We start from the raw sequence: 13,799 nt of genomic DNA, 5'->3' as shown, positions 1-13,799 counted from the left end.
TTTACATTATTTTCTCTAAGGCACTAATTTCTATGAAAATATACAGATTAAAAATTTTAAATGTCTACATGTAGTAAAAAGATACTAGAGCAGTACTGCAGCATTCAATTTTAAAAAAAGCTAGTGACTCCTTGCTTTTTCATTTCTTTTACTATATTAGTCAGTAAAACAAGTTCTGACACACAAGTTTGAATTCAATCAGCTCTTGGGATTGGAGTTAAATGCATTTTTGAGTTTTAGTGGTCATTTCATTATTTGTAAAAGAGCTATAAAACTAACCTGGCACACAGCTCTGCTATAATCTAGAAGTCATATCCTTTCTGCATTATTCCTAGTAGATGTATATACAGATACAACTGTAAACACCAATTTGTGAATTTCAGATGTACAGCTCATTTAAGCTCTTGAGGTAGAATGACACGCAGGTGCCAGCCCTCCATATTTCAGAGCCTGAAAATTAACCTAATATACAATATGGTGACCTAACAGTTCCTCATTTGAAAGAAATCTGAAAAATAATCTCTGATACAGCCGAAGTGTGAGAATAACCCACCAGGATTTCCACCTCTTCATTTCTTAATGAGTTTTTTGATAATGAGAGGTGACTTTGCCAGTCACTCTGGGCTCTATTATGGCTAATTTGACTCCACTTCACTCTCCTTGTTAATTATTAACACTAGCCTTTTTATCCTCATGAGACCACATTCCAATTTTTCTTTTTTCGATTTTTATGAGCCCATCTTTATGAAGGTGAAAGTCTTGGAGAATAGGTTTTCACTTAGTGTAGAGCCTGAACATTTATTATTCGTTTAGGTAGAGACACTGTGACATTGATTATATAAGCACGGGTGTTCTTCAGGATGGCTTTAATGTGCTAGCAATGTGAAAAGGCTGTTAATTAAAGAAGAAGCACCGTGGTATTTTTCAGCTGGGAATCAGTTCCCAACAGAACGGTCATTTGCCACTTGCTAGCATATCCACAGATTAAAAGGTGACTCGCTCCAAGAGTTTGCCTTTCGGTAGTACTGAAAGAGATGATTTGTGCCATTTGCAGATGGCTTTCATTTGTCAGAAGCAGTCACTTGCCATACGGATTATCGACAGGACAGGACAACTGTGGAAAATAGCACGCAAGGGTAGAATCTATTTGTACCAGCTTCATAGTCATTCAGGATCATTCAACTATCATGCTAATTGCTTCATTATGAAAACATTCATTTTCCCTAATTTTAATACATCTGTTTTTCAAAACTGTTTCCTGAGATACCATTTAAAGTGATTACCCATCTAATTAAGACTTGAGTTGTGGGGAGTGGATCAGGATGTATGGAGGAAGGGTGGAGAGGTAAGCAGGAGTTCAGTCTTTTTTGGACAGAAATGAGGGAGCTGGAGTTTGTTTTCTTCATCAGTCCTTCTCTGGGAATCAATGCGTGAGCCTGTGAGGGGCGGGAGACTGGGGACAGTTGCTAAAATTGTGGTGCAGCTGGTACTCTTCCTTCGAGGAAAACCACATTTCACCTCTAAGGATCCTTAAGGCTAAGACTTTCCCTAATCACGCCCAACTGTAAGGAAACACACCTGCCCCAGACACAGTTCTTTTTTCCCTCCTTAAAATAGCAACCGAATTCACTGCCTTGAATCTCTTTCCTCCTCTAATTAGTTCAGTCCCTGGAAATCTCGTCATGGATGTTTTATAAGGTACGTGCTAAGACAATACTTTATCTGGTCCTTTCTGCACCCTTTTACCAACCTGCTTCCTTTGCCCCCATAATTCAAGGCCCTTATAAACATTTTATGAGGTAAAAATAAAAGTTCAAGGAAATTCTATCTTCTTTAAAAATATTCTCTTATTTTATAAATGCCCCCAGAATCTGCATTTGTGACTGTAGACTGAGGTGGGCTGGAGACCACGTGATCAGGCTCCAACTTGCCGCTGCCTTGGTTTCCTGCCAGCAAGCCCCAGCCCAGGCACCTCGCCTCCTAGGGGTTTAGTTTATTCAGCTGGAAAATGAAGACGTTTGTCTAAGATCCTCTCCGCTCCCCTAAAGATAAACACCTATTTTTAAATATCAAAGCATAAATATTTTAACAAAGTAAAGATGGTAAACATCCAGCAGGAGCATCTAAATTATTCATTAAAAAAAAAAACCCAAACAACTCAGCTATAAAGCTTTCCAGGCACAAATAAAGCACAAATTCTAACTAATATTTCTGTTAGAGACGTGTTAGTAATTTTTATTTTGGAAGAGCAGACATAAGTATGTGACATTATTAGTAATAAATCACAACCATTTAAAATCTCTATATAATTCGTGGTATGTCATGTGTGGGGGAATAGTAAGCACTGTTTACCAGCAAATTATCTCCCTTAACAAGATGGGACATTTTGGAGCAATCTGTTCCTATTTTACCCCTGGCTAGTTAAGGTTTAAATTAATTAGAATTTGGACTATACCTCTAGTTGGGTCAACATGGTAAAAACTGTCAGGCCGTGGCAGTGATGTAAGAGTCTTTCTTTGGGAGGTGGTGGTAAAAGGACAGACGTTTTAAGTTTTCCTATAAGCTTTCCAAAAGGACAATTTGGGGGCAGCTATAGGTTGACATTTAACATTTGAATTGAATTCACTAAATCACCATCTGAATATTTCAGGAATTTAATGAAACAAACGTAATTATTAACAATATTCTTCATAATTATCAAGGGTAAAATTAATAGCAAAAAAAAATTATGTCTTACCAACTACTGAGATATTACTAAGTGGTCTTGGCTTTGGATAGTAACTTGTGAGTTTGAGTTGAAAGTTACTGCATTCTATTTCAATTCCCCAGACCATACTGTTCTCCCAGTACCAAAAGGAAATTACAGCACTGGAGAACTTTTCTATTTACCTCACTACATAGAGGAGCTGTTTTTCTCTGAAATAATTGACGTTTTCGAAAATATGTTAATCACTGCAAAATCAAAGCCTAGGTCTAGACTTACCCCCCAAAATTGATAACATTCAAAAGAAATCATTAATCAATGCCAAAATGACATAACACAATACTTTATGCATTTAATAGTAGCCAATATTTTAAAAATGGTTTAAAACAGGAGAGGAATGTGATATTCTTTTGAATTAAATATTTGGCTAAAAATCACATTTCTGTTATTCTCTTTTTAGTGTTCCTTTTGATATGACTCATAAAATTACACTTGAATGTAAGAGCTCTTCTTAAAAATAAAATTTAAGAGATGTTCATTCATTGGCATTATAGTAGAGGTTCCCCAAGAAAATTTCTAAGAAATCTACAGCATATTTATTTTCTTTATAAATAAATTCTAATATATTGAATAAGTTAAATGATTCATCATCTTTACTATTTCACTGAGAATATTAATAAATACCTTCATCTTTGAACAAACCCCCAAATAAATCTAAATATGGTCAATTCTTGAGTTTTCATGCAAGTGGAGAAGAGCAATGTTAGAAATAATCCTATGTTTATTTATTCTCATTTAGGGACTAAATGTATAATATTGTACATGTATTTTTGGCAGCAAGTTTATTGATATATATTTGTCGTAAGAAAATATTAAACCTCACTTGTAATTTCTTAGCAGAAGAAAAATGATGATAAGAGAGTGGGAAAGAAGAAGGTCATTTGAGGTCTGCTAGCTGGCAGGAGAGAACCAAACTGGAATGTAAACGCTGTCTGAGGACAATCTGCAGAATAAACGATTCACATACGGATAACTGTGGGTATAGCAACTCCTGAGGGAAGACATTGTTGTTGAATCTGAACTAGGAATTGTAGCTTAGTTCTTTGGCTTTTTAATAAGACCTTTTGGAAATGAAATTGGATAAGAGAATGAATAAGATGGCTAAAAAAAATCAAGACTGAAATTGTAACTGATTAATATCTATAATATTTATTTAGCATTCATTATACAGGAGCTATTACCTTCTTTAATCCTCACCACCAATGACACCGTAGGTACTATTATTTCTTTCTTTTATAGATGAAGAACCTAAAGTTTACCGAGGTTAAGCTATTGTCAAAGGTCATGTAGTGAGCAGCAGAGACAGATGTGAATCTGTCTGGCACCAAAGCCCATGTTATTAATTAGTATAATAAGATGCCTCTCTCTCTTATATAATTAGAATAACATGTTATTAATTAGTATAACAAAGGTTCTTACCCTGGTGTCCCAAATCCAGATGTCCATGGGGAGTCCAATATTACACACAATTTCATATCTATGTAGCTGTTTTTTTCCAGTAAAACAGTTGCAGTTTTATCATAGACTCAAAGGGATGAATAACCAAAGGAAGGTAAGAAATGACAGACTAGGGTGAGGAACGAAATCAAGAGAGTAATTTTTAAAAAAACAAAGATAAATGTCAAAAAAAATGATTTAGATTTAAACCTGGAAATACGGAGTAGTGATATCCTGGAAAAAGAGAAGCAAAGAGGTCTGGAGTTTTAAAAGACAGCAAGTGAGAGCTGTATCACCAGTGTGATTAAGGTCCTGAGAGAGAGGGCAGCTGTGGGCTGCAGGGAGACAGGGCAGAAGGCAGGCAGCTCTCCTTGGGGCCTGGGTTACCCAGGTAACACTGTGGGCACTGTGCACTTCTTAGTACCACACTCCAGAGAAATATTGAAAACCAGAGTGAGACCTTCTTAGAGGAAGGTGATAAAAATGGCGATGGGGATGAAAATGCTATCACATGAGAAAGAGTTAAATGACTGGGAATAATAGCTGGGAGGAGAACTTATGCAACAAAAGAAGGCCATTCCATGTATCAAGCAGAACAAGTCAGAACAAGAGGTTAGAAAGAGGCAGAGTTCAACCTGGTTTATACTGAGAGTAGTGTAATACAATAGGGAATTAGTGACCCCAAGACCACTGCAAGTGTTGAAGCAAAAGCCTGTCAGTAGAAACCAAACCTGAGTTGGAGGGGAAACTTCAAAAAGAATCATCAAAGGAAAGGCCCACAGGAATCTGTATGCTAAGAAATGCCTCCAAAAATCCTGACGAAAAACTAGGTTTATACTGGCTGCCAGAAGACCATGTACCAGAATAATTATAAAAGTTATTACTGCATTGGAAAAAAATATCTCAACAGAGAACCTTGACATTCTCTTCAATTTCTAAATACTGAGACAGCAAGCAATACCACAGGGCAATATTCCTATCATCTGTAGAACCGAATCTCTTCAGGCAAACAATATTAGCACAGTGTGTATCAGTAGAAGCCTTAACATGGCATGATGTCTAGAATATTAAGTTTCTAAGTAACATGGCATGATGTCTAGAATAATAAGTTTCTAAGGTGTCTTTCAGAGATCTTAAATTCTCAGGCACTTTAGAAATGTTAACCTTTGAAGATTTTCTGATTCACAGGTACACTGAGAAGGTGCCTATGTTGTCAGTGCCTGATGCAGCAGGAGGGTAGGAACGAGAGCAACTTTAGAGGCCAGTGGAGCAATGTGAGAGTGTTGCTGGTCTCGCCCAGACCCGGGCCGGATATACCTGGGGAGACTGAGCAAATGTTAACGTTACCCGTGTTGATTTGTGTTGGGTGACTGCTAGAGCTCCGTAAATGCAGACTCACACACACAGAGTTCTCCCCTCCTCCCCACTTCTACACTAAAGAAAATGCACGTGCTTACCGTCATTTCTGAGGAAATTATTAAGCAGCTGGAAAAGAGGAAAACTGTCCCAGGAGTCTTGTGGTTGTGCTTCCAGGGCAGTATCCATATCCACTGTGAATAAAGCCCAAAATTTCTCTGCATGCTCTGCCAATAAATCAGGCCACCAGGAAAATGCCTGTAAACAAATAAAGAAGTAACGTAAACATGCATTACCTGTGAGAAACGTACACGAATACTGTAAAAATATGTCATTAAAAGTGAAATTGTAGGACACTATTGTAGAGTATGATACCAAATGTTTTAATATTTCTAGTCACAGAAAAAGGAATTGGAAATACATATGCCAAAACATTCATAGTAGTTAGGTATAAATTATGAGATACAAGGAATTTGTTTTGTTTTATGTATTTTTCTAATGTTCTAAATCAAAAATGTGTTTTAAAAAATAAAGCAATAAATGTCATTTTACATTTAAATTCTACATTAGATGTCATATTTTATTTATCAATGCCAAATTTGTTTACTATTTAAATACACATATCTAACAAAATTATTTCCCATTTAAAAAAGATTACATTTTATTTGTAGTATTTCTTTTATGAATCTAAGGTCTAAAGCTAAAACACACTTTCATAGAGAGGGATTTCCTGACCCTCCAGTGTAAATTATGTCCTCCTAGATAGTCTCTCTGATACCAAGTATTTTCATTTCACAGGACTTAGTACTGTGTATATGACCACACATATAAATATTTTAATGTCTGCCTCTTAAATTAGACTGTAAACCCCACAGGGGCAAGGCTGTGTATGTCCTGTTTGTTACTTTATACTCAGCTAGGCATTTTTTAATGCCTTTAGGTAATAACAATAATCACTTAAAAAAAATCTCTGCTGTTTAGATGGGTGAAAAGAGTATTTATTCTTTAGGAGGTTCTCAAAAATAATGTGGTCTGCCCATGTAACCTGGCAGCAGGCTCACCAGCCAGCCCACCTATGGATCCTACCAACCAGACCACCTGGAATATCTGGCTGGGCTGACTGGTGAAGGCTTTCCCTGATGAAGTCAGTCTGTAAAGAAAGGAAGAAGAGACAGTTTCTTCAAATGCATAACACCAATGTAAGCTTACCAGATCATGAAGAATTTAGAAATAGGACACCAAACAAAAGAACAAAATAAAGCTCCCATAGACAATCCCAAAGAAATGGAGATCTATAAATTGCCTAAAAATGTTCAAAAATTCTTTTAAAGAAGTTCAGTGAGCTACAAGAGAACAAAGACAGACAACTAAATGAAATCAGGAAAATAATATATGAAAAAAATGAGAAGTTCAACAAAGAGAACCATAAAATGAACCAAATAAATATTCTGGAACTGAAGAACACAATAACCAAAAAATTTAGAGGACAGCTTCAACAATAGACTTGATCAAGTGGAAGAAAGAATCAATGAACTTGAAAACAAGTAATTTGAAATTATCTAGTCAGAGGAACAAAAAGAAAGAATGAAAAGGAGTGAAGAAAGCCTATGAGATTTGTGGTACATCTTCAAGTGAACCAATTTGATATGTATTATCAAATACATATTTCTGGAGTTCCAGAAAGAGAAGAGAAAGAGAAAGGGTCAGGAAATCTATTTAAAGAAATAATGGCTGAAAACTTCCCAAATCTGAAAGAAATGGACATACAGATTGATGACGCCCAAAAGATCCCAAATGGGTTGACCAAAAGAGGTCTACTCTGAGACACATTATAACTAAAATGTCAAAAATTAAAGACAGAGAGAGGATTTTGAAAGCAGCAAGAGAAAAGTGACTCATCATGTACAAGAATAAGACTATTAGCAGATTTCTCAGTAGAAACCTTAGAGGCTTAGAGGGAGTTGTAAGATATATTCAAAGAGCTAAAGAAAAAACTGCCAGCCAAGAATACTATACACAGCAAAACTGTCCTTTAAAAATGAAGGCAAGATAAACTTTCCCAGACAAACTAAAACTGAGGAAGTTTGTCACCACTAGACCTACCTTACAAAAAGTGTGAAAGAAAATTCAAGTTGAAACAAAAGGATGCTAAATGCAACATAAATGTATGTGAAAGTATAAATCTCACTGGTAAAGGTAAATATGTAGACAAATAATGCTGTAATGCTGTAATAGTGGTGCATAAATAACTTTTAACGCTAGTATAAAATCTAAAAGAGAAAAGTAGTAATAATAACTATAACCACAAAATTTTTTTTACTGGATATATAGTACAGAAGAGGTAAAATCTGACATGAATAACATAAAGTATGTGTGTAGGAAGTCCAAGTGCAGGGTTTTGTATATGATTGGAGTTAAAAGTTTAAAATAAATGGTTAAAAGCTCTGAAGTCCAGTTGAGAGGTCAACTTTACCTATCTGTAATTAATTTAAATGTAAATGGATCAAAATCTTCAATCAAAAGACACAGAGTGGCTGAATGGGTAAAACAACAAGATACAACTATATGCTTGCTATCTATGAGAAACTCATTTTAGATTTAAGGATACACATAGGCTGAAAGTGAAGGGGTAGAAAAAGATATTCCAAGCAAATGATAACCAAAAGTGAGCAGGGGTGTCTATATTTATATCAAACAAACTACAGTATATGTTAAAAACGGCCAAAAGAAATAAAGAAGGCTATTACATAATGGGAAAGGGTCAATTCACCAGGAAGCTAGGACAGTTATAAATATATAAGCATCCAAACATCAGAGCACCTAAACATGTAATCCAAATATTGACTCTGTAGTGAGAAATAGATGGCAACACAATTACAATAGGAGACTTCAATACTGTACTTTGAATAATGGAGAGATCACCCAGACAGACAGGAAATTAGGAAACAGCAGACTTGAACAACACCAAATGGGCCTAACAGACACATACAGATCATTCCATATAACTGCAGTAGACTATACATTCTTCTCAAGTACTCATGAAACATTCTCTTGGAAAGATCACATGCTAGGTCACAAAAACAGTTTTACAAATTTAAGAAGATTGAAATCATCCCCAATATCTTTTCCAACAACAGTAGAAAAAAGCTTGAAATGAATAACAAAAGAAAAAAATCACAAAAACATGGAGACTAAACAAGATACTCTTGAACAAACATCAGATCAAAGATGAAAGCAAAAAGAAAGCAGAAAATATCTTGAAACAAACAAAAAACATAATGTACCAAAACTTATGGGATGCAGTGAAAGCAGTACTAAGAAGGAAGTTTATAGAAATGAACACTTACATTGAAAAAGAAAAAAAAAAAATCTCAAATAAACAATATAACATTACACCTCAAAGAAGCAGAAAAAGAAGAACTAAGCTCAAAGTTAGAAAAAGAAAGGCAATAATAAAGGTTAGAGTATAAATAAGTGAAACAGAAAATAGAAAAAAATCAAGGAAACTAACAGCTGGTTTTTTTAGAAAACATGACAAAACTTTAGTTAGAATAAAAAGAAAAAAACAAAGAAGACTCAAATAAATGAAATCATTTAAATGGAAGGGAGACATTTCAACTGATGCCACAGGAAACAAAAAAGAGTCATAAGAGACTATAATGAACAATTATACATCAACAAATTAGACAAACTAGAAGAAAAGGATAAATTCCTAGAAACATATAATCTATCAAGAATGAATCAAGAAGAAACAGAAAACTTGAACAAACCAAAAACAAGTAAGGAATTTGAATCAGTAATCAACAACCTCCAAAGAGGAAAAGCCTAGGAACAGATAGCATTACAGGTTAATTCTATCAAACGTTTAAAGAAGAATTAAAACCAAGTCTTCTTAAACTCTTTCAAATAACAGAAGGCAGAACATTTCTAAACTCATTTCATGAGGAGAGTATCACCCTGATATCTAAGGCAGAAAAAGACACCATACGCAAAGAAAAATATAGGCCAATATCCTTGATAAACATGGATGTGAAAATTATCAACAAAATATTAGCACATCAATTTCAACAGCATATTAAAAGGACACACACTGTGACCAAGTGGGATTTATCCTTGGGATGTAAAGTTGGTTCAACACACACAAATCAGTCCATGTGATACACCAAATTAATAGAGAGAAGGATAAAAATCACATGATTGATCATCACAGTAGATGCAAGAAAAAACATTTGACAAAATTCAACATCCTTTTATGACAAAAATTCTTAAAAATTAGGTATAGAATGAACTTACCTCAACACAACAAAGGCCATATGTGAGAAGCCCACAGCTAACATCATGTTCAGTGGTGAAAAACTGAAAACTTTCCCTTTAAAATCCAGAATATGGCAAGGATGCCCACTCTCATCACTTTTTTTTCAACACAGTAATGGAAATCCTTGCCAGAGCAATCAGGCAAGAAAAGGAAATAAATGGTATGCAAAGTGGAAGGGTAAAATTATCTTTGCAGATAATGTGACCTTGTACGTAGAAAAACCTAAATACTCTATAAAAATTGTTTGAACTAATGGACAAATTCAGCAAAGATGCAGGATATAAAATCAACATACAAAAATCAGTTGCATTTCTACACACAAACAATCTGAAAAAGAAATTAAGAAACAATCTCATTTACAATAGTATTAAAAAGAGTAAAAATTCTTAGAAGTAAACTTAACCAAACAGGTGAAAGTCCTGTAAACTGTAAGTATAAAACACTGATGAAAGAAATTAAAGTAGTCACAAATAAATGGAAAGATATCAGGTGTCATGGACTGGAAGAATTCATATTGTTAAAATGTCCATACTACCCAAAACAATCTTACAGATTCAACACAAACCCTATCAAAATTCCATTGAACTTTTTTTTTATAGGAATAGAAAACACAATCCTAAAACTCATATGGAACCACGAAAGATCAAAGATAGCTACAGTCATCTTAAGAAGAACAAAGCTGAAGGCATCACACTCTCTGATATCAAAATATGTATATTACTAAGCTGTGGTGATTAAATCAATCTGGCACTGGCATCAATACAGACACCTAGACTAATGAAACAGAATAGTGATTCCAGAAATAAACCCACACATATATGGTCAACTAATCTTCAACAAGGGTGACAAGAATATACAACGAGGAAGGGACAGTCCGTTCAATAAATGGTGCTGGGAAAACTGGATATCCACAAGCAAAAGAATTAAACTGGACCCTTATTTTACACCATATAAAAAAATCAACTCAAAACGCATTAAATACTTAAACTTAAGACATGAAACTGTGAAACTCCTGGAAGAAAATACAGAGAGAAACCTTCTTAACTTTGCCTTGGCAACGATTTCTTAGATATGACACCAAAAGCACAGACAACATAAGCAAAAACAGGCAAATCATCAAACTAAAAAGCTAATGCACAGTAAAGAAAACAATGAACAAAGGAATGGGAGAAAATATTTGTAAGCCATATACTGGATAAAGGGTTAGTATCCAAAATATATAATACACCCCTAAAACTCACAGCAAAAAAAGAAATAACCTGATTAAAAGATGGACATGTGACCAAACAGACATTTCTCCAGAGAAGACTAACAAATGGCCAACAGGTATATGAAAAGGTCCTCAACATCACTAATCATCATTTGATTTTCAAATGCAAATCAAAACCACAATGAGATATCACCTCACACCTGTTAGAATGGCTATTATTTTAAAAAAAACAACACAAAAGGTAAATTTTGTTGAGGATGTAGAGGAGAGAACCCTTGTACACTGTTGGTAGGAATGTAAATTGGTGCAGTGACTATGGAAAACAGTTGAAAGTTCCTAAAAAAATTAAAAAATGAACTATCATATGACCCATCAATCCCACTTCTGGGTATATATCTAAAGGAATTGAAATAAGGATCTCAAAGAGATGCATATTCTACCATGGTCAATGCAGTATTAGTCACAATACTAAAACACAGAAGCAACCTAAATGTCCACAAATGAATGAATGGAAAATAAAATATTATATTTATGTACAATGGGATATTTTTTTATCCTGAAAAAAGGAGATCATGCCATTTGTGGCAACATGGTTGAACCTGGCGGATATTATGTTAAGTATAATAAGCCAGACACAGAAGGACAAATACTGTATGATCCCACTTATATGAGGAATCTAAAATAGTCAATTTCATAGAAGCAGAGAGTAGAATGGCTGGGGAAAGAGGGAAAAAGGGAGGTATTAGTGAAAGGGTACATAGATTCAGTTACAGAAGATGAACACATCCTAGAGGTCTACATACAGCGCAGCACCTATGGCTAACAACACTGTATTGTATGTTTAACATTTGGCTTAGAGGGTATATCTTATGTTAAGTGTTCTTATCACACTCACAAAAAATAATGTGGACTTCTCTGGCTATTGTATCTCAGTTTTATTTTAATTTGCATTTGTCTAATTTTGAATGAGTTTAACATTTTACATATGTTTTAGGGTTCTCTTTATACTGTTTTTAGTGAAATGTCTCTCAGGTCTTTTTCCCCCTTATTTTCATTTAACTTTTGATAAGTGTTATAATTTTGTAACCAAATAACTACAAAGCACACACATTTCTGTGATACAGATGTTTTTGTTATTCTTCCAATTAAAAGTAACTTTTAATAAATGTTTAATCATACTATATACTCAGAGAAGTCCATATTTACTTTCAAGAAATTTCTAAGAACATGTGAGATTTGTGGATGCAAAACTCTATTCAATTCCCTCCAGTGTAAATTAGATTATAACAAAAAGAGTTAAACCACAAACCAAAAAAAGGTGGATTATAAAATACTGACATATTGAGTATTTTCTTAAAAACTTCTGTCACAATAATAATGTTCAATATGTTTATAAAAAACATTACCGTGTAACTAATTAGCAGATGGAAACTGAAGAAAACACTGGCTAAGAAAAAGAGTGGTGTAGTACAAATCACAGACTACAGAGGTAGGAACATTTTTAATGGTTGGCTCAAAGCATATAACTTCGACTTTGCTGTATAAACATCTGAATGTGAAAACCTGCTGGAAGTGGTATGTTCTATGTAAACCAAGCTATTGCTCTTTGAAAATATATTTGAATACTTTTTGTTTAAATTTCTACTAGAATGGGTACATGACAATAATATAAAAGGAAAAAAATAAAATAGCATACACAATTTCACTGCATATACCTTGCTCCTGTCTTTTAGAGCTGTGTTGGTGACATAGATAAGAAGAATCTGAGATTCCTCCCTGAGTAGAGCAGGATAGAAATGCTACTGAAAATGCAGCACTGCAAAGAGAGACATTTTCAAAGTCTCACTTCCAGTTCACAATCAATACCTTTGCGAAAGGTTAAAATTAAGACAATGACAGCCACGTTAGGTCAAGATTGTATCAAGACACTGAGGAAAAATTTCCAAAGCTCTTTTTAAAGTTTACTTGGAAGACAGAGTCGCAGTGGGGAATGGAACACAAAGAAAGATAATTTTCTTTAAAAAAACAGCTTCAGGTTGGCGAGACTTTGCTATCAACTGGACATTTTCATTATGTTTTGCAGAAGTATATATTTAGGTTTCAAATTGTATCTCTGAAGATGTTATTCCCAATGAACGTAAGCCAATCTGTGACGGATGCTTATTGTTCTAATGATGACCAGAGAAAGCTTTAAGAAACCGCTGTCTTTGAAAACGAAAAGCAAGGGTTGCAGGCTGTTACCTTGAGAACACAGGGTCAGTTCTCCCACCTGTCCCCTCCTGCATTTTGCCATCCCTCTGGGTGGCAGTCCTCGCACCCCAGGTTGGTAGTAAGAGGTGAGGCTATACAATTTCCTTCCTAGAGCGCCACTTCCTGGGAGTGGCTGAGGCTCCACGGCATGAGGGGCTCCACCAGGGAGGAGAAAACCCTTCTCAGAAACACACCCATCTGTAGGGCACCAATCAAAAGTCACGATTATCTAGGTTAGAGTTATCTTGGCTCTAAAACAAAGCCGCTAATTAGTGTAAACGAGACAGCGCAGGCAGAAGGCAATGTTTAACTTGATTAAGAGGGAAAGACAAAACAAAACTTGATCGTAATCCTTTAGCCATACTACTTCTATCAAAGTTCTAACAATAAATAAATCTTGTACAGTGAGAACAACATTTGTGGCAGGCTGACAATACTTTGAAAGCCGGGTCTGTTTACTCAGAGTA

General features: G+C 34.9%; 1 protein-coding gene across 7 annotated transcripts in view; it reads right to left on the bottom strand.

Moving 5' to 3' along the window:
* The window catches only part of CADPS2 (calcium dependent secretion activator 2), a 544,229-nt gene that overhangs the window by 86,134 nt on the left and 444,296 nt on the right, over positions 1-13,799 (bottom strand). For all 7 annotated transcript variants that reach the window (XM_059073595.2, XM_067042266.1, XM_059073599.2 and 4 more), the window contains one exon: positions 5,659-5,815. In XM_059073595.2, coding sequence (XP_058929578.1) covers positions 5,659-5,815 — 157 coding nt within the window. The remainder of the gene's footprint in view (positions 1-5,658; positions 5,816-13,799) is intronic.

Source organism: Kogia breviceps, chromosome 9, assembly GCF_026419965.1.
Source record: "Kogia breviceps isolate mKogBre1 chromosome 9, mKogBre1 haplotype 1, whole genome shotgun sequence".
Taxonomy (NCBI): domain Eukaryota; kingdom Metazoa; phylum Chordata; class Mammalia; order Artiodactyla; family Physeteridae; genus Kogia; species Kogia breviceps.
Note: the sequence above shows the minus strand (reverse complement) of the source record. Positions and strands in the feature narration are given on the sequence as shown.